The 21731-nt window shown below is 39.0% G+C and overlaps 2 protein-coding genes across 2 annotated transcripts; one reads left to right on the top strand and one right to left on the bottom strand.

The window, feature by feature from the left end:
• Window positions 1-1109: 1109 nt before the first annotated feature.
• On the bottom strand, window positions 1110-11738 carry smap2 (small ArfGAP2). Its single transcript, XM_033975523.2, has 9 exons — window positions 11317-11738; window positions 6183-6316; window positions 5908-6072; window positions 4822-4881; window positions 4697-4754; window positions 4479-4606; window positions 4209-4383; window positions 3508-3896; window positions 1110-2883 (listed from the first exon to the last, which is right to left on the bottom strand). Exons 1-9 carry the CDS (start codon window positions 11417-11419, stop codon window positions 2758-2760), a joined length of 1338 nt encoding a protein of 445 aa, XP_033831414.1. The 5' UTR covers window positions 11420-11738; the 3' UTR covers window positions 1110-2757.
• A 600-nt stretch (window positions 11739-12338) lies between these two features.
• On the top strand, window positions 12339-14714 carry trappc3 (trafficking protein particle complex subunit 3). The gene is made up of 5 exons (XM_033975545.2): window positions 12339-12520; window positions 12823-12920; window positions 13305-13404; window positions 13782-13964; window positions 14377-14714. Exons 1-5 carry the CDS (start codon window positions 12479-12481, stop codon window positions 14494-14496), a joined length of 543 nt encoding a protein of 180 aa, XP_033831436.1. The 5' UTR covers window positions 12339-12478; the 3' UTR covers window positions 14497-14714.
• Window positions 14715-21731: the final 7017 nt, after the last annotated feature.

The raw sequence follows: 21731 nt of genomic DNA, 5'->3' as shown, positions 1-21731 counted from the left end.
TTTCTGACCACAATTCAACTTAAAAGAATCTGGGATATTTCAGTACTTCAATTTAAAATGGGGGTAATGGGGGTAATAATGGACTCAGACTTAAACTGACCACACCAAATCAATAACATCTGCAGCTTTTTACCATCTAAAAAACTTGCAAAAATTAAAAATATACAGTCAAAACCAGACTTATAGAAACTTATCCATGTGTTTGTCTTCGGTAGGCAAGACTGGCCTCTCCAAACAAGCATTAAGACAACTGCAGTACATCCAGAACACTGCTGCTCAGGTCCTGACTAGAACCAGGAAGTATAAGTCCTGCTCAGGTCTCTGGCTCCTGTGGCTCAGAGAATAGACTTTAAAGCAGCTCTGTGTGAACAAGTCTCTCCATGGACCAGCACCAAAGAACATCCCCCACAAGTTAGAGCCACATGAACCATCTACACTCTGAGGACTAAACCAGGACTAAACCAGGACTGAACCAGGACTGAACCAGGACTGAACCAGGACTGAACCAGGACTAAATATGGGGAATCTGGAACAGTCTTCCTGAAGATGTGAGACAGGCCTCTACTTTGACAATGTTTAAATTCAGGCTCCTAACGGTTCTGTTTAGCTGTGCATATGACTGAAAGGTCATGTTTTGGTTTATTGTGTCTTTTAATGTCTTTCTTATTCTGTAAAACACTTTGAATTACTTTGTGTACCACTTGTGCTGTACAAATAAACTTGCCTTGCCTAAAATCTATTGTTAAAAGTTACCTAGCAAAGGGGATTGTACCAGTAGCATAATAATAATAATAGTGATATTATTATTATTATTATTATTATTATTATTATTATTATTATTATTATTATTATTATTATTATTATTATTATTATTATTATTATTATTAGTAGTAGTAGTAGTAGTAGTAGTAGTAGTAGTAGTAGTAGTAGTAGTATCATAAAAAGAGAAGAAAACACAACCTAAGTCACGGAAAACACTGTGCCCCTCCTCTTTTCCCCCAACCTGCCCTTTTTTTAAATTATTTGAAGTGTGTTTCTGTTGTCGTCACACTGTGTCCTGTGTTGTATTGTGTATATATCACAGTGTCTTTATAAAACAGTCCAAAAAGCAAATCAATATTGTAATTTTTAATATTTTTCACTAATACAGTTATGCCACTAATGTACTCAAGTGAAAGTGAGAGAATTGAAAATGAACTTTTTTGAAACAATTTAAGCTAAAATATCCAGTGACGCTAGTTTCTGTCATAAAGTACAAAGAAACATACATTCGTTGTGTGATGTACTACATGTCTTAAAGTATAGCATACACTTGTAATTGAAGCATTATTGCCCAAATATCTAGATTTTTGGACTTGACCCAAGCGCATAAGAAAGTGTCTTTGGGCTCAATTAATCTGCAGCAATAAATAAATACTTTGTTTTTTAATTAAAATATGAAATAATATTAACCAGGAAACGCTATTGATAAAAAACTCAATCAATACAAAGTGAAAGGACATACAGAAACCTCAAAAAACAACGACAGCATCACAAGTTTACGCCGTACACATTCAAGATATGGTCAGTGTTGGTCTCGACAGGAAAAGACATTCAGAAGATAGTCAGAAAACCAGATTGCAGAGACACAGTCAGACTGGTATTTACATTCATGCAATTCACAGAAAGACCTCATTTATGCATCTGCCCTGTTTGATCTATACACACATTCAACAGAGCAAGAGGTCTCCATTTTACACAGGTAGATTTTACATTTCAACAACGCGCCCGGCCCTTTATGGAAGCAGCACAGTGACTGAACTGTGTGAGCGGTTATGGTCAGAGGTAAAGAGCTGCAATGCAAAATGTACTAATACTAATCTCTTAAAAATTAGAAATATTTGTGAGTACTGCAAAACCAGGACACATAGTCCTCTTTGGTCATGCCAAATTCACTGCTGGATAATGAGTGAAGGTATAACTTTAGCAAGCCCTTTTAGATCCTTTATAGAATGCAACATGTGGATCTACAGGTAAACCTAGATAAATAAAAGCAGTAATAATAACACGGTACTTTTAGAATATTTATCATTCATTAATTACTATAATAAATTACATGATGATTCGTGGATTTAGCCTTACCTAGCTAAGCATTGTCTATTGTATAAGTGCTTTACACACATAAAGACTAAATCAAAAAGGAATTAAACTAAAAAGTATTGCTTATGAAACACACTTGCTACAGCAAAAATAACAGTGTAATGCTGCATAGACGGATTCATGCAAAGCACAAGGCTAAAAACTTAGACTGAACAACATGCAGTAAAAACATTCAACAAATTATATATTGCATCATGTTGTAAAGAAAAAACAACCTTGCACTTCAGGCACACGCAGGGTTAAGCTAGGCTAGGCTGCATCAACTCTCCACTCAAGTTCATTCGTATGCATCCAGAAGTTGAATCACAACAAAGCAAATATTCCTTGATCAATGTGCAAAAATACAGCTTGTTTTGTTCATTTGAAAAAACAACAAAAAACCCAAAACAATCAAAGGCAAGCACTGACTCTCGCAGAACATAGCAGACAATATCGACAGACCAGAAACGCAGAACCACGAGGCGGAAAAGGTTGATTGGAGGAGGTAGGAGAGGTCACCCCACCTCTGGTACTGCTCCTCTGGTGATGTCCAATGGTGAGTCTCGTCCTTAGATTCACACAGTTAATTTATCCACCTGCTGTGATGTCACTCCCTGGTTTGTGTGGTCTGGGAGCAGATCATTTCCATACATGTGCGGTCATGTGTGACGAGCTCGGAGCCGCAGATCCTCCCATGTGCTGATTGTTGTAGCTCATCATATTGTTAGAGTGGTATGCGTTCAGGCCCGCCATGTGCTGGGTGATCTGAAATACAAAAATAACATCTTTATAAGTCAATTAAACACTAGACATGTAGCCCTGACAATAGATTTTGACGACTGGTTCCTCCTAATATCCATTTGTACAACTTCCTGTGTATTATCTGTACAAAAGTCTGTCTCAATATAAAATACATCCAATAAATGTATGCATAAAGTTATTAAATGATCAGTAACAAGCTTTGCTACTATGCATTTATGCTTTTACAAAAGTAATAAGTAGACCTGTCACGATGACAAATTGTTTATTGATGAAAATAGAAACTACCAAAAACTAGACTTTATTGTAAAAAAAAAAAAAAACATGCAATAAATAAACAGCAGATTGAAATGCTTTAGTACTTAGTTTGTGTCTTTAATGAGTCACAAAAGTGATTTATTCAAGCTTTTACTGCTTAAATCTTTTCATATAACCCCAAAAATAACCAAAGATTTCCCAGTAGCGCAAAGAAAATGTACTCATAATGAATATTGAGCCCCCAAAAATATTCTTCCAGGTTTCATATATTGAATAATAAGTCGATATAGTCATTCTTATGACAGGCCTAGTAATAAGGTCAATGGCATCATGTTGTTCTAAAACCCCTCCAGCTGAAAGTGTCCATTTCACCTGTGCGATGTTCCACTGCAGCTGCTGAGCCTGTTGTCCGTACATTTGCTGCTGCCCTAATACCCCGCTCTGCGGCTGAGCTCCCATCATGCCGCAGTGCTGCTGTGACACCATGCCGGGGGCCATCCCGCTCATGTACCCAGGAGGAGCTGAGTTTGACTGAGGCAGGACACCCTGAGCACCCACAAGGCCATGCTGCTGTTGCCCTATTAGGCTGTTCTGAACTCCCAGCCCCATGTTCTGCTGAGCTGCCACCATACTGCTCTGCTGTTGTCCCATCAGAGGCATTTGTGATGGCATCATCCCCCCTGGCATGGGCGCATGCTGGACCAAGGAATGGTACGAGCCAAAAGTCTGGGCTGCATATCCCATCTGGTTCATGTACAAACCTTCAGAGACACACAGAGGCATGACAAGAAGAGACAACAAGAGTTTACAAAGGATGTCTTCAGACTGTGTCTTTGCCAAAAGAAATTCATGCATTATGATAAAACTGACAATATTCAGTTAAAGTAAACAAGACTCAGAGGAAGGAAACATGAATGTCATAGGTTTGTCCATGTTAAGGACATCTTTCTCGGCCTCTTTCTTACACATTTGCTGAAAATGTTATATTATATTGTTTTATAATCCGACATGAATGATTTATCTTTCCTGCTTCAGCCCAACAAACAAACACTGCTGGCAGTGTCACTCCTCACCATGAGCGGCCATGCTGTTGGCGTGCACTGAGGGAGTTGATGCGTACAGGGAGAGAATGGAGTCCTTGGAGAGCTTCTTGACCTCCTCTTTCTTTGGAGCTGGATCTAAAAACAGACTGAGGTTTTCAGGCACTGATGCAGTCACTCGGCTGTGTGGCAGAGAGCTGGTGACGGGCTGAAGAGGGAAGAGGTATAAAGAGTTACCGATATGTTGCAAGTGATCTGAAAATAGAATTTTTTTTTTGAAAGAACAAAAATAGCTGTCCTTACTGTGGTTTTAGTGGAAGAGGACAATGGCAAAGAGTTGAAAAGATCTAACCCTGTGTGGTTTAAGGCTGGGCTCTCAAAACTGTCTGAAATAGGCATTTGACCATTTGATAGAGAGGGACTTGGAGTGTCTGAAACACACATTACACATAATAATACGTCCTCTCTATCTACACATTACTATAAAAAATATAGAATAGTATGGCATGTTAAAAATGTACCTAATCCGAGCAGATCTGTGACCGCCTCAGAATCCGTTTTTGGGCTGGTATCTTTTTTCTTTCATATAAATAATTGAGATAGTTAGTTGATAATAATTGCTTTGAATGTGTTATTATGGACTTACCAATTTCATCTTCTCAAACACCACTGGCTCCTTTGGTATATTGTCACAGCTTTTTTCTTTCTGTAAAGTATAATTATTATAATTGTAGTGGCACAATCAACAAAAGATCCAGATCTATTGTATTCTATACACAGGAGACAGCGCAACAACAGACAGTATCGCCCAGAAGCAACGATCTGATGTGAGAAATAGTAACGTACTTTCCACCTTTTACATATGGTTCCGGGGGCAGCACTAGAATTAGGCCTGTCACAATAACAAATTTTGAAGTTTGATGCATTGCTGAAGTAAATATAGACAATAAATGATAATAATGAAACTATTTTAATAGATTCTTTTTCCAGTCCAAGGTTTATTTTGTTTTCATACCTGACTGTTTCGACTGCTCACTATAAACCGGGATGAGGGGACTTTTTACTCTCACACACCTGAGATACTGCCCTGAAAAAGTCAGACTGCAGATGGCGCTGTCGTCCTGCCTCCACCGGTACGAAGACAGCGCCAAAACCTGTTTAAATCAGCTGACCTGACACATCACAGCAACATCACGTGACCACTCTGAGGAAGAACGCTGGTCTCAGGTATGAAAACAAACTAAACCTTGGTCTGGAAGTCATAAAAGTTATTAATTCAACCTTCTACAGCTCAGATCTTATCATACAGACACAAAATGAACAACAGTTTTCCAGCTGTGCAAAGAAAAAGCCCCTATAATAAATACTGACCCCAAAAACATATCGCTCCATCTAAAATATATTGAAAATAAAACAATATAATATTTACAATGACAGACCTGCATTTGATGTTTCAGATGGAGAGCTTTGGCCCACATAACATAAACATGAAATCCATATATGCTGAACCTCATAGTTTTTGTTGTTTAGGTCGACTAACTTGACATTCATCTTAAAGTGCTTTCAACTTACAGCTATTGTACCTCACTTAATAATTTAAAAGGAACTCTTATGTAAAAAGGACCTAAATGTGCTGATGGAGGAGACACTGAACTTTTGTTTCATGTGGCTTGTACCAGTAATTACCATAATCAAAGTCAAAACATCTTCATTTCATTTGTTGTGGCCTTACCCTGAGCATCTGTATATCAATGACTTTATCCATGTACTTCTTCTTCTCGTACTTGTCTCGTATAAAGATCTCAGCTGACTGGTCGGTCTCTGGGCGCTGGAAGCACTCGGGAAGGAAAGCCTCATAGAGACGTTTGGCCTTGGCATTTCCCATCTCCTGAACACACTGGAACAATGCACTTCACTGAGTTAGTAGCTCAACCAGCTGGTGTGATACTAAAAAAAAATGATATACGGTTATGAAAGTGGTTTAAGTGTAGTGCTCGGGGGACTCACCTGGACCTGTTCTTCGGTCCACTGGTCCAGATTGACAGATTTGACTTTGGAGATGTGAACTCCCAGGTTTCGATGGATCCCGGCACATCTGATACACACAAACACGCCGAGGTTCCAAGACGCCCATCGTGGTCCTAAAGAAAAAAAATAAAATAAAAAATAAATGAATGAATAAACAAATAAAAATAAAAATAAAAATAATAAATAATAAATAATAAATAATAAATAAATAAATAAATAAAATAACTGGAGTGGAGTTGCTGTGTAATGTGTGAATGTGGGTTGTAAATATTTAAAATGTGTCCATCTCCTAGAGCATGTGGATATTAAAACTGTATTTATTTTTTTTTTTGCTACTAAACTGCGTATATGGTGTTTTAACAGTCAAAAACGTGTGTGCTGCCTCCAGTGTAATTCCAAGTACTATGTGACATCACACAACACTGCCTCGATTACTGCCAGGTGTTTCTGATTATTAACATCTGGCTGGAGGGGCGGAGTTTGAAGTGTGGACACATTTTAGGACCAATCACACTGTTCCTTATACTTCTAGACTCAGCACCCCTCCTCCCTCCTCACTTACACCCTTTAGTCCTCCAGTTACAGCCCAGTTTAATAGCTCTATTAGTTGAAATGTGGTTTACCTGTTTAGTTTATTTGTTTAGCCCCACTTAAAGTTATAAATACTAGTGTTTTGGGGTTTTTTTTCCCATTAGAAGACAATACAAAGAAACTACATTAAGAAATAGTCGATTCACTGAGAGTAAATCACCCTCCAAACTTTGAAACAAAAACAATGTTTCAACTTTTCTGCAAGTTTGTAGGAAAACAATAGAAGACATCAACCCAATGCTGCACCGTTTATGACGCCCCGAAGCCAACCCCCCATCCTTCTGTTCCATGTTTTGCCCACGTTCGTTGGAGAACCACCAGACTCCACCGCTTGGCTTATCTTGCACAGAGACAGCAGACCTTGTTTTGACCTTGTCCATGCAAATGTCCTGCTGCCCCCTAGAGGGACGGACGGCACAACATTATCGAAAGCTATTAATCATTTCTTACATAGAGGATACAGAATAAAGTAGTATGCAGTGTGTTCTAGACGTTTAGTGAGGTCTTACAGTCTCATAAATTGTAGGTATAGTCTTGTAACAATCCTGCGCCTACACACTCTTTGTTGTCACCATGAAGTTACCCTCTTGTGAAATTTCCTCTCTTCCTCTTTCACATCAACTTTGGGCCAACATTCCAAGCATTTAATCAAGATTTCAACTATTAGCTGATATATTTTGCGTTACGTCAAATGTACTTTTTAGTTACACCTTGAAAATAACAGATCTCTACACGATTTGACGTTAATTATTACTTTAGTCACTAAGTACTAGCCCCTCTCATACATAAATAATTAAAATGCTTGTGTAACTTTTTTTTTTCCTTCCTGTTTTTGCTGGAAAATAAAATCCAAAGTTTGAACAGAGCGGAAGCTGGTTGGTTGGGTCACTGAGCATTTGAGGTCACCTGAAGAATAACCAAATTTTGCAACTAAACTGATGACACTGTGCTTTTCCAGGAAATATTTGAAAGGTAAATTTACAAATGTTGAACCTGATCATTCCTGTTAGTGAGGGGACCCAAGAACTCACTGTATCGCAACAAAAAACATTGTAATTGCATTGTAAAACTATTAATTTTAGCTGCCCCCATCTGTGTTACATAATATTGGCCTATACAATATTGTGATGAAGCCCAGTAATAAGAACGCAAAGGCGACTCTGTGTAACTCCACATACAGTCTTGTGTAACTGGGTGAATATGACCTGAATAATGTAAACACAATGCACTGTTATCTAACCATACTGTTCACCATGACATATAATGGTACAGAACTACAGTGATTTTTACTTTTGCCACTTTAACAATTGTTATGCAGACTGATTGAACACGAGCAGGTGCCTGGCGTTCATTAACCCATTTCTCACAGGGATAAATACTTTGGCCTGTGTTAATCTCAAAGCTCATGCCATATGCAAGAGCTTACCCTCAAGTAAAATGGCATGTTCATATTCAGCCATCTTGGTCCACAGTGGCTCAATGAGCAGATGGACCTTCCTCATTATTTAGAATGTGACCACAACAATATGTTTGGCACCAGTGAAGTGGCTCTGTGCTCCTCCAGGCTGTGACTCACGCTGTACGAGAGTGCAGGATACAGCAGAACATGCAATATGGAAAAATAATACAGTACACGGCATCAGCGCACGTCTGTGGTGGATACATTATTCATTTATGGAGAGATGCAAGGATCAGGAAAAACTGTCATCTTTTTTTTTTTTTTTTACTTTGTAACTGTGTTGTTGCCAACACAAAATTTAACATATCTTATATCCACATAACACATTTGGTGTTAATGGCATAATTACACATTTGTAAAGCTGTGCACCAAACACTCACATAGAAGACTCTGCACGCTCAGCCTGCAGCTTTGTGTGAATAAAATGAAGCATTTTGGAGGCTCAGATTGTGTGACACTGGACACCACATTGCTCTTTCTCTCCTCTGTCACATATAGTCCATTACAGACTGTGATGGAGAGATCCTGCTCTGGTCACAGCTGCCCTGGGGCAGGCTGAGAGGTGCAGCTTCGTCTTGATGATGGTATCTTCATCATTATGGGTGAGAGAGTCCAAACAAAAACACAAATGTATGAACTGGGTGAGGTGGATTTGGACAGTCTTTATTGCCTCATAAAGTAGCCGTGCCAAAGAGAAGCTTCCTCTCTGCCCGAAACAATAATTCAATAACGCCTTGTTATGACACAATGTGAATTGTTTTCCAGTGAAATGTTGTGTATCTCATCAGTATCCAGCTGAGCCTATAGGGACCCGCTGCTCCTCTGACAGCCCTCGACAGGACGCCAGACTGACTGAGGTTTTGGTGTAACCAGGTGATGTGTCCATGGCAACCACAGCACATAAACACAATTACAACGATAGGAAATTCAGGAGGGGATGCTATTATTGCAGTGTGTACACATGCATAGCCAGAGGATGCTAAAAGTAAATATGGATACACCTGCTACACTTCCCACTTCACAAAGGTCAATAAAGAGCATATGCTACAATGCAACAATCTTTGTGTATTTGTAAATATTTATGATATATAGATGCAGTGTTAGGCTTGTATGTTATACTGTCCATTGTATGGCAAGTCATAAAAGATGAATCAAACCCGTCCCAATCCATATGGGATACTCCAATAGGTCCTTTGAACAATATAATGGCAACATTAAATAAGTGTTGAGTCTGTCAGTTCAAATGCCGTCTTGCAATGTAAAAATACATAGAGAACCTGCATTCTAGGACTATTCCCCTTTGACTACTTGTAGCCTAAGTAGTCACTGTGTGATACCTGTTTATACCTGACATAAACATGAAGGACTGTGGCTTGGGCTCGCAGCAGAAGTGGTGAGCAATGCCCCGTGTACTGTGGAGCATACATGTGCATTGTGGCTATTTTCTTCTCTTAGCCACTTAATCCCATCTGCAGTGATTAGACCTGGCTGCAGCACTCAACATCCATCTGCTGAACCATAGGGACTAAATGAGAAGTATGAAAACAGGAAGATCACAGTCTGAGATCAAATTTCACTGTAGCAGGGTCAAAAAGAGCAAATCCATCAGACGTGGCGTCCTGTTTTCAAAGCCTTAAGTGCTTCTCCTGTAGACCTTTAATGTGGGAGGTGTTCTATTTGCCTTAGGTAGAGGAGTCTATATATAGCTAGTTTATTAAATATGTTAGCATCATTTTAGCAAAGAGCCCAGTATTACATTGAAGTATTTCAGGTTTCTATCTCATGCTCAGGTTTATTAAGTTCATACAACTTTCATCTATAGATTGACTGATATGTTTTTTTTTTTGTTTTTTTTAATGGTGAATGCCAGTACTGATTATTTAGAATCCAGAGAAACCGATGGCCAATAAGGTCTGCCGATATTTTTATGCCGATATGTAGGGACGATTTTGATTATTTTCCCCAAATTATATTCTTTGAATTGAGTACAAATTCACCCACAACCCTGTTTTTACTACAAACTGTATCAGAGAGCAGTGTAGTCACATTTTGAGCAGTGTTCTCTTCGTAGTAAAGTGTTCAATAAACCTTTATGTGTATTCTTTAGGCAGCTGGTTGGTCAAAATAAAGTATTGGCTTATGCTGGAGATTTACGGCCGATAGTCAATACGCTTAAAAGTGCAAATATCTCTATTTTCATCACACATTGTTCTGGGCTCCTATTCAAACTGACTGTTATAGCAGAAAGGATACACATCCGGACACAAAACAATGGGCGACTAAACATACCCAGCTAAAAGTCTCATAATGTAGTTTACTTTAAGAGATGTTGTGTTGATACTTTGGGCAGTGAATGAGCAAATATTGTCACTTGACATGTTCAAATCACCCGCTGGCTGTGCTGTTTGTCTCTAAACAGTCGTGTTTACACTCAGTAGTGGCCTAAGGCAGAACAGGTTCTCCCAAGAGTTCATGATACGGTATAAGGCTGCAGACACAAGTCTACATCCGGTGTCTGTAGTGTTCTGTGGCCAGAGTCTAGATTATTGTAACAGATCCATGCCATAGCCCTCAAACCAGGTGTAATAGTTAAAGATAAGCCCTATAATGTCCTGGAAAGACCAACATCTGTATTCTAGTTCTAAATGCCAATAGGGATGCTGACCTTTGCCATCATAGGCCACCAACCTGGATCTGATCTAAATGTATTGGCCTATAAGTACATTTTGTCCAACAGTCTAAACAGGTGCCAGTGAGGCTTTTACAGTGGGACAGGGGCACTGTCTGTAGGCGTATTGTTTCTCAGTCACTGTCATTACACTTACACATGGAGAGTTTATTCATTTTGCCAATGAATGAACTCGTGCTGTTGGAGCGTGGCAGGTGTAGACACGAGCCCCGGGCTCATTATTATTTGACAGACATCAGTCTACATGTTCATTTTGTGCGTGGGCTACAGCTGGACTGAGAAAAGGACGGTCCGTGTGATGGACACACCGAGCAGGGACCTAGTCCATCCACACCACAGCAACACCACAGCATTATATAAATGAGCACCTTTACCTTTGGATTCGCAGTCCGCGCAGAATTTATTCTCGTCCAGCGCCAGGAGTGAGTTGAGGACAGATTGGTATCGGTCAATGTCTTTCACAGATTTGCCCGTCATTATCACGAGTCTCCGTCTCCTCTTCTCGAGCTATCACAAACAGTCTGTATAGTTTCTCAAAATGAAGCAGAGCCGCAGCGGTGCGTTCTGTTCGTCTTCTCTCGTCACAAAGCGGTGCGCGTTCCTCAGAACAAGATGGGACGAGCGCCTCCAACCCAACCGACGCGGGCTTAGCTTCTCTGAGGCAGGTGTATCGTGAAAAGTGGTTTAAAATGTCGACTTTTAACGGCGTATTCCGGTGTGTTGTACTGATTCCAGCCTCTCTCTGGCCCCTCCAAGACCCACTCATTATGCCTCCATCTCTATGAGTCACCAAATTATGACTGGTTGCCGTTTTAAAACAGCCTGTCTACTAAAACCAAATGTCTTAATAACAAAAATATATATTTCATTTGTAAGTGTCTGTTTACAGATGAACAGCTAATTATTTAAGTAGATAACAGGGATTAATTTGACTAATATGTGCTGTAACACGTCGCCATACCACTAGAGGTCGCACAAGCGTCAGTTAGAAAGCGGGCGAAGGTCAATCAGATATTCTGTATAAGAGGAGATTGTTTCTTATCTGCGCAAGAAAGAGGCGATAATATTATGACATTTGTAAATAATGTGTAGATTACAATATGACTGAAAAGATAATTTTCACAAAATGTCATTGCTAATTTATCACAGTGTTTCGCGAAAGCAATTTATTGTTCTTTTGATAAAAATACTTGTACTCGTGCAGCACATCCAGAGCACATCTCAGCCCTTTCAAAATAAACCTTGTGACTGCTATACATATTCAATAGTTATTTGTGTAAGAAAAAGGCAGCTACATAATCATTTCTCATGCATTGCACGTCTTAAACAAACAATATCCAGGAATGAAAAGCATATCAAATATTTTTTTATTAATCCTCCCAATGATTCTGACCGGAAGTACTTTGTCTTTCCGTGTTCGCTTGACGCTTCTAACCCCATTAGCGGTGGGAATTTGCGGAAGATTCAGTAACAATCAAATAAATAAAGGATTACTTCTCACCTTTCTAACGGTGTAAGCCTGTAACACTGTCCACAATGTCCAGGCAATCCAACCGAGCGACAGACAGCAAGAAAATGGTAGGAAGCCGCTTTAAACGAGCCTTTACACAGCCATGTAGCTTATAGCATGCTAACACTACTAACAACATTTCAGTTATGGATGAGTGTCACTAGGTTTTTTTAAATGGTATGTAAGCGAATTGATCGATACACACATTTATCTTGTTTACCTAGCCAAATCTGCAGTAAAACATATTGTACATTTCAGATTAGTTACCTATTTATTATAACTGATAGACTACATGTTTATAAGCAAGCAATTGTTCTTGTGAATCTAAACATTTTGTGATATTATTATTATTATTATTTTTATGTTTAAGAACTCAGAGTTGTTCACTTTGACATATGGGGCCTTAGTCACACAACTTTGTAAAGACTATGAGAATGATGAGGAAGTCAACAAGCAGTTAGATAAAATGTAAGTATACTTTCTATCTAAAACCTTTACACTGTACTGTATATGTGCTTCTTTTGTTTCATGCATTGATTGGTTATTTTAATTCTAATTTGACCACGTAATATTTATATTTTATTATAATGATGTTCACATACACTGATTTCTAGACCTTTAAGGTTGTTTAAATGATTTGATGTGAGTAATCGGAGAGACCATGATCAGATTTTGCTGTTTACATTTCATTTTTATAGTCTTAGAACTCCAAAAAATAACCCAATTTTGAGTGTGAATACAACTGCAATCGGTGTATTATAGAAGAATTGTTTTGCTTTGTCTTTTTCTTTTCTGAGAAGTAAAAGGATGAGATAATGATCTGACTTGCTTTCCTTTGTCTCTTCTCTTCAGGGGTTATAACATTGGAGTCCGCTTGATTGAGGACTTTCTGGCCCGCTCCAGTATTGGCAGGTGTCAGGATTTCCGAGAAACGGCTGATGTAATCGCTAAGGTAAATGGAAATGATTAGAGTTAATCAAAAAATCCCAGAACAAAACGTCATTTCTGTATTTCATTTGTAAAGAACTTGTTTCTAATTGGTGTTGAGCTTGTTTTTTTAGTAAGTATTTTGCAACTTTTCAATATATGTCACATTAGAGGTCAGCCAAGCTTCTGTTTTATTGTAGATTAATTTAAAGCCTAGATTGCCGATGACATTTTTGGTAGCAATCATAGCTAGGAAGAATGAAGCTGAATTGGACTCTCCTTCTGGCTGAAAAAGCAGCACCAAAAAGCATCAAAATTATTTAAATTTATTTGCAGGAAGAGCTACATTTATTTAAAACACTGTTGTCATGTTGCTTCAATTAAACTGGTTGATTTTGTCAGGTTGCTTTTAAAATGTACCTGGGGATAACTCCAAGTGTGACTAATTGGAGCCCAGCAGGAGATGAGTTCTCTCTAATTCTCGAGAACAACCCTCTGGTGGACTTTGTGGAGCTGCCGGACAACCACAGCACCCTCATCTACTCCAACCTGCTCTGTGGCATCCTCCGAGGAGCTCTAGAGATGGTAACCTCCAAACACCTTTTAATCTTTGACCTTGCCACCACCAATCTTTGACCCAATCTTATTATCACCCCTGTCTAATGTTGGCTGTTGTTAATCAGATAACTAAATATTTCCCCAAAGTATTTGATTGTGTATTGCATATGCTACTTTCTATACTTTTTAAAAATCTTTCTTTTAACACCAGATATTGCTTCCTTAGAATATCTGCTTCAGTAGCTTCTCCATTAAAACAACCACCATTTTCACTCTCTACCCACATCATACATCACTATTTACTTAGTTTGATCAGATAATGTAACCTAACTTTAAACTATAATGTTTACACATCACAATCTATAACAGAACAGGTGCATTGCTTGATTTGTTTTATATTTTACTACCTTGATATTAAAAATGTTGTCTTGTGTCTTAGGTCCAGATGGCTGTAGATGTCAGGTTTGCCCAGGACACTCTGAGAGGGGACAATGTGACAGAAATCCGTATGAGGTTCATTAAAAGGATCGAGGAGAACCTTCCAGCAGGAGACGAGTGAGGAGTCCTACTAAACTAACACATCTTTTGTACAATGAAGAAGATTTTCAACCTTGTATCGAGACTGGTCAAACACTGAGGATGAATGAACATAATCAACTTACAGCAGTTGTAAAGATGAAGATCACGACCATGATTAACTACAATGTGTTTCCCTCCATTTGTGTGGTAAAACGTCTTGTTGTTTGTTGTTTTAAAGGTGCACTATGTAACTTTTCCAGTGGTGGGTCTGCCATCTGCTGCTATCTCCATGGAGATGTTGCTGCTTTGTCAGGAATGTTCCACAGTATGATGCTAAACATTATATATATATATATATATATATATATATATATATATATATATATATATATATATATATATATCGATGTATTTATTTCATCACAGGCTTTTGGCATTGATCATAAATACCTTGAAAAACATACAATCTTACTGCAAGTAGAGTTATTGCTCCATAGATCTAACCTGTAACATGGATTTGAAACATTCCAGACAAAGCAGTAACTCCAGACAAAAATGCAGTGGATCCTCCACCACAAAGGTTACATAGTGTACCTTTAATATCTTTATAAAATATCTACTAAACCTTTATCCTTTATCTTGTATAGCTTTTTATTGTAATTAAACTGTTTCTGAAATTCATCTTATCTACAATTGTCAGTTGCACATGTTCAGGGGACCACCAGAGGGTGCTAAATACATTCTGTCAACCTTTGATGCTGATGATATGTAAGTTCTGCAACTTTACTGAGCAACAGTAGCTGTGTTTACATACGCACCAAAAATCGAATAAGAATAATCTGATTTCTGTAATAAAAGGTTACTCATGTGAGTTCTGATCATTCACACCTGTGCAAGTTTTTACAGGAAAAATCTTGCAAAAAAATATTACTCTAAAACACTGACATGTCAGGTGTTTTTGATGATCACATTTGTTTTGTACATGTAAACACACACTAAAAATTAAATGTAATCACTGGGTTAGCTGATTATTCCATCTGATCTGTCCTGGCCATGTAAATGTGCCCAGTGTCAGACGTAGGACAAAATAGTTTTTGTCCGATAGAGTGCAGATAATGTGCCAGATAATGTAAACGTGGTATTTTACATACAGTTGGTCATTATGACTTGATTATGATTAAACAAAGTACAAAAATACAATCTGCCCTCAAATCTAATTCTGGTTTATAGTTTATTCAGAAACATTCATACGTGATGGTTCAATTGAATTCATTGTTAACGATAAGAACCTTTCATGTAAAGATAGACTACAGGTGCAGATAAAAATAATATTAAGTTTGATTTTGAAAACAAGTAGCGAATGTTATGGGCCTGCACTGATATGCTTCAGGCTAGCTAAATGTTTCCATGTGGTTTTCATGGGAAACAAATGGCAAAAGGCATGCTGCAACTGTAGAGCCCAGCACACTGGCCCAAACTGACCAATGAAGTATTTCTGTTATTGTTCCCTGTACCACGCTACCTACCGACAGATGGGGAACTGTGGCATGGTTTAGATGTTTAAATGTTTGAAGTTATCCTAGCATTACTATACAGGTAAAAAACTGCCTTGTGCCTTATATATTGCTGGGTTTACTTACTTGCTTGAGATGGATCCTGACAAGTTGCCAAACGCAGCAGGCAAATTTATCTACAGAGAGAATACAGTACTTTAACTTGATACTTTGGAACTCTTAACAACCCGTATCATGGATTTATTTTATGTGAGATCATTGCATTAGTTGATTTACAGGCTTTTGGTGCTGTAAATTTTACATACAATTCCAGTTAGCTTTCTCCTGCTACACCAAAACAATAGAGCACTGTGTTATTATCACTGGTATTGAAACACGATCAAGCTATCTTTCTTCACACAGAAATTGATACGCCCTCTTTTGTTTTTGGCTAGTCTGGAAGTACAAAAACAAAAACGTCCGGTGAAGTGTGGCTCTTGTCCATCTGACCTGGATCCCGTGCATCACAGACTCCTGTCAACAAAGAGGGAGAGCAGAAGACTGTGCAGACCCGCTCCTGTCTCTCATAATGTCAGTGAATCACAGATCTGGGACTACGGGAACTTTACAAACCCCTCTCTTCTCCTTTGAACGTCTGCCGTGCTTCCAATTTCCTTTATCTGATGAGTGCACTTTTACCTTCTGCCTTGTGTTTTCTTTCTTCGTTTATTTTGACCCTGCAGCCATTTATGCAGCTGAGATATTACAATAAGTCCTGTCTGTGTCCCTTCACACCACACTCCTGCAAAATTAGAACAGCAAATGAGTCAGGAATAGTTTCTTCCCGCAAAAAGTAATTTTCCCTCTCTTATTAAATGGAAATAATGCAAATATTCTCCTTTCAAGTTCCGATACAGGTGCCAAACAAAATAAGTCTGCTCTGTGCAAACTCGGTACAGTATATGATGAAACGAAAGATGGATCAGATTAGTTTTTATTGTCCTGAAAACTTATGGGGCTTAATGTTCTGAAGTATTATGAATAATTTGTTTCATGTGGACAGAGACGTTACAGTTACTGGCCATTAAAGGTGAAGTCTTTACATTTTAATGCACACTATGTAGCTTTTCTGGTTTGGGTTTCACCTGCTCGTCTCCATGGATACTGTATGTTATACCATTTAGTTGCAGGTTTTTTTTTTAAAATCGAAAATACCTGCATGCATTACTGTGAGTGGGATCACCTCTCTACAGATCTGACCTGTAACTTGGTAGCCTGGTGGCGCTACACTTCTCATCTCCATAGAGAAAGATATACAGTATTTAATGTCATATTGCGGCACATTCCAGGCAAAGCAATGCAGTGAAGCATGAGAAAGTTAGATAAGGATGATAATAGCTCAGTTGGTAGAGTGTTTGTCCACTGATTCGAAGGTTGACGGTTCAAATCCTGCTAAAACATCATCGCTAGAGCAGTCCAGATCCACTAATCCATGCGATTCCAGCTCCCACAGATGAATACTGTCGTTGTGTCCTTGGGCAAGACACTTAACCCACTTCACCCTCAGTGTCTGCATACCCAGGTGTATGCGTGTGTGAGTGGTTCCTTGATGTAAAGCGCTTTGAGTGCCTTGAAAGTGGAAAAGCGCTATATAAAAATGCAACCGTTTACATAGTACATCTTTAACCTATAATTTTCATGCCACTGTAAATGTTCTACTGACAGTTGGGAGAAGTTGTTTTTAAGATATTCATAACATTAAGTTGCTACTTTTAAGGATTTATCTCCGTGCCTCCCCATGAAGTCTCCCAGTGTGATTTTAACTCATTCACGTTGAAAGGGTCATGTAACACTTCCACCTTGTTCCAATTAGGCATCCGGTGCTGGCCCAGCGCTGGTCAGATCTACTGTAAATATAGTGCAGACAAAACACACTCTGTGGACATGTACAAGGCCCACATACAGGCAGGAAGAGGTGGAAACCAGTGTGAAACTGTGTGGGGTGGTCCCATGTGCGAAGGTCAACTCCTGGACATCATCATCATCACCTAGAGGACAGCCAAGTCATCTGTGGTGGGAGTGTGTTGGAAATGACTGACGCGCTGATGCTCTGAGATAAAAAAAAAAAGTATGTCCTAGATACAGTAAAAAGGCGTATGGAAGAGCATGCTACAGTGGGTTCGTTCTGTTCTGTTCTTGTTGTTGGTTTTACTTGGAGATAAAGGTTAGGGAGTGAATGGATTAACAGTTTAGCTCAACACACAATAGTCTAATCTATTTTTTCTGGTGGTACGCAGTGTTTGTTTCATTTACCTCCTTCCGTACTGAATTATTCCTTAAATACTGTAAAACTGACTCAACTGAGCTCAAGACCTGGCGACATAGCTTGTATATATACAGTAATTATCTTTATATAGCCTATAGTTGCTGATATCTGCTCCTGACAGGTTCAAATGGGTCAAATGCAGAAGACAAATTTCAATAAAGTGTGCCTTAGCTTACTAGAAGGAACCCTCAAGTTTACAATTACATACAGACATAAGAAGCGAAGCAAGTGGAATGTCTTTCCAGTGGATAATAGATAGATAGATAAATAGATTGCCTAGTTCATGGGTGTCAAACTCATTTTCACAGAGGGCCACATCAACAAAATGGTTGCTGTCAAAGGGCCGAATGTAACTGTAAGATAAATGTAACTAAATGTAACCAAATGTAATGTAAAATAAATGCAACTACTTTTTAATCTTGTTAATTAAACATTTCTATATTTATTACTTGTTCATGTTACAAATATTGCATATGGATTTGCATAGATATGAAAAAATGGCTGTGTAACTGTGTATCTCCTGATAAACTGATATTTTAAGACAGTCAAACCTTTTAATTTTCTTTGCCACGGGCCACATAAAATGACATGGCGGGCTGCATTTGGCCCACGGGCCTTGAGTTTGACACATGTGGCCTAGTTTAAAAAGGGAACAAGAATCAAACTGCCAACCGTGTTTACTGCTGTCAGAATAGGCCACGGAATATGCTCTGTGCAAAACATGCTAGCTAGGGATAAGTTTAGGGTTAGGGTCAGTAACATCCACCCGCAGCTCCCTGTTCACTGCCTGATATTTAAGTATTTATTCATTTTAGCATGAGCCTGTAAAACCCTCATAGAGATCAAACTGAACAGGAAGTAGTGACGCTAACAGTGAGGCTGCTCCATGAGTTGCAGGGCGATGTTATTCACAGAGGCAATTTCAAGACCCCAAAAACTCAGTTCTTACTCTTCATGCCCCGTATCACAAATTGTTCCTGGGTTGTTACTCAATACCAAAACTTTCGTCAATAATCCTTTACTTTTATTAATGTCATTTACTAAACTCTAGTCACAAATGACCCCGTCCCGAGCAAACTCAAAACCCTCCGTGAATGCTTTATGATGCTACGTGCAGAACTTAAAGGCTGCCTGTTCCGTGACACGCCCAATGCTGGTCCTGCATGGTCTGCTTCAATTTTACAATTTCAAATGGGGTGTGGGGGCGGGTCTCTGCAACATACTTGTCACTACAGCACCTCCAAAAAATGTTACGCAGTGGCAAACAACCTCAGGAGAGCACTGGCACAAGCGTTTAGCAGGATTAGAGCCCATGACATCATAAGGCCAAGTGATTGAGTGTGAGCTCTTGGTTTTTCCACCACTTAATATGGCCACTGAAAGAAATACGTGACTAAATATGCCTCTTAAGGTCATTTGCTAAAATACCTGTTCTGGCTCATTTACCGTAAAGGACTAAAAACAACTTGAAAACACCACGCCGTTTGTTATGGAGAAAGGTGAAAGGATTTTTCCAGAACCCATATGCCCCTGCTGTTAAAATCTATTATAGTTTGTGGCCATAACTCAACAGTTATTGCTGCTATTAGGCCTAAATGCTACTACTACTACTACTACTACTACTACTACTACTACTACTACTACTACAGCCATGGCAATGCTATAATATACAATACCCACATTTGAATCATGGGTGAAGAACATGTCAGCTGTTAGCCCCGCCCCCTTAGCCCCTCCTTTCACTGTAATGATGAATCACGATAGAGAAACAACGACAGTCACAGGGCGTTGTGTCTGAATGATTCTCACTCCAAAACTTGTGTAAATGGACAAAAATAGTGTCCATTATGCATAGGACCAACGCATGGTTTAAGCCAAAGACGCTTTTCCACCTTCAAGTCACTCAAAAACGCTTCACATCGAGGAATCACTCACCCGTTCACACACACATTCATACACCAGTGTACGCAGACGCAGACGCTGAGGTGGGTTAAGTGTCTTGCCCAAGGAGAAAACGACAGGATTCATGTGTGGGAGCTGGAATCGCACTGCTAACCTGTGTGTCAGTAGATTTGACTGATCTACCAATCATATTTTTAAGGCTGAACACATTTCAGAGATGTCCTGTTTCATTCTTCTGATACGATTTGTGCAGTTGAGCTGACAATGATACTGCGTAACTGCGTAATACCAGTATGAAACCCAAGTATTCATTTTCAATACTGTAATAAAATAGGATTAATAAGGTATGTTTTAATATATACTCAGTACAGGGCATGTTCTTGGAGACGTTCTGACCAAAATGTTGTTATGTTGGGAGCCATTTCTGGGTGGAGACATTATTAAAGTCCTTGGAACGGTGCTGTGTATAAGGTAAATGCAGGAGCTAAAATTAGAGAAGGAAAACATAATCTAATGTTTCCATTTTGCACATTGGCTCCTTGTGAAAAGACCATGACGAGATCAAACCAAATATTGTCTTATGTTCAAATGTCCAGTGTGACGGAGTCCGTGGGGATTTCTTATGTTTTCATACTATCCTTTCATTTGTTTTTTGCAGACATTTTATAAACTTTGCCTTTAAGTGTAATTAGGCTGCTGCAAACTTAAATAAAATGACTAAGCAAGTTAATATTTATTTGGGGATTATTTAAAGAAAAAGGCTTTTAGGAGCACTGAAAAATGATCTTTTTTCCTTCAAACTTGATCGCAGGTCTGTTTGAATGAAGAACGGTTGGATTTTGGTCAACATTTCTTCTTCATAGCTTCATAAAGACGATGATTATTTGTGATTCTTTATGATTCAATTTGTGGAATTGTGATTTTAGCGCCTTTCTTATTCTGGAAAGAACTTCGAATTACAGATAAACTTGCCTTTCCTTGCTTTCAATCTTTATTACAGGTCCTTTTGAGCGAGGAGCGGTTGGATTTTGGAGTTGGTCAACATTTCTTCTTCATTGATTCAGAAAGACAAGCGCTTGAATTGGCAAATGAACGCCTGAATGAAATCAAACGTAACTTGGCCTCCAATCAGCCACAATCAACAGCTCGAAAATAAAACGGCCGCCCTGATGAACGTGATGATATTGTTCAGTGCCGTTGAGTTTTTGTTACCACGGCAGCAAGTGTTTTCAGGCAATCATATATTTGGATACAAAATACAAAGAACCGCTAATAAATAGGCGAAGTGGAGGAGTTGAGTGCAAGGAATGACAAAACCTTTTAGATAGACGTGTTTCGGTCAGTCTGTTACCATCGGGAGATCAATTTCCTTTTGCCACGCCTCCTCCTGTTTCCATGGCTGTGTTATTCTTCTCACTCTGATAGTTTGAACCAGAGTTGAGGTAGTCCAGGTTGCATCGCGTCCACTGGATCTCACTTCTGTCTTGGACCTGTTCTGTCAAATCGGTTTCCCAAACTGAGAACCATGCTGAGAACAGCTGTGGTAGCCTTGGC

Source organism: Periophthalmus magnuspinnatus, chromosome 11, assembly GCF_009829125.3.
Source record: "Periophthalmus magnuspinnatus isolate fPerMag1 chromosome 11, fPerMag1.2.pri, whole genome shotgun sequence".
Taxonomy (NCBI): Eukaryota; Metazoa; Chordata; class Actinopteri; order Gobiiformes; family Gobiidae; genus Periophthalmus; species Periophthalmus magnuspinnatus.
This window is presented reverse-complemented; position numbering and strand designations above follow the sequence as displayed.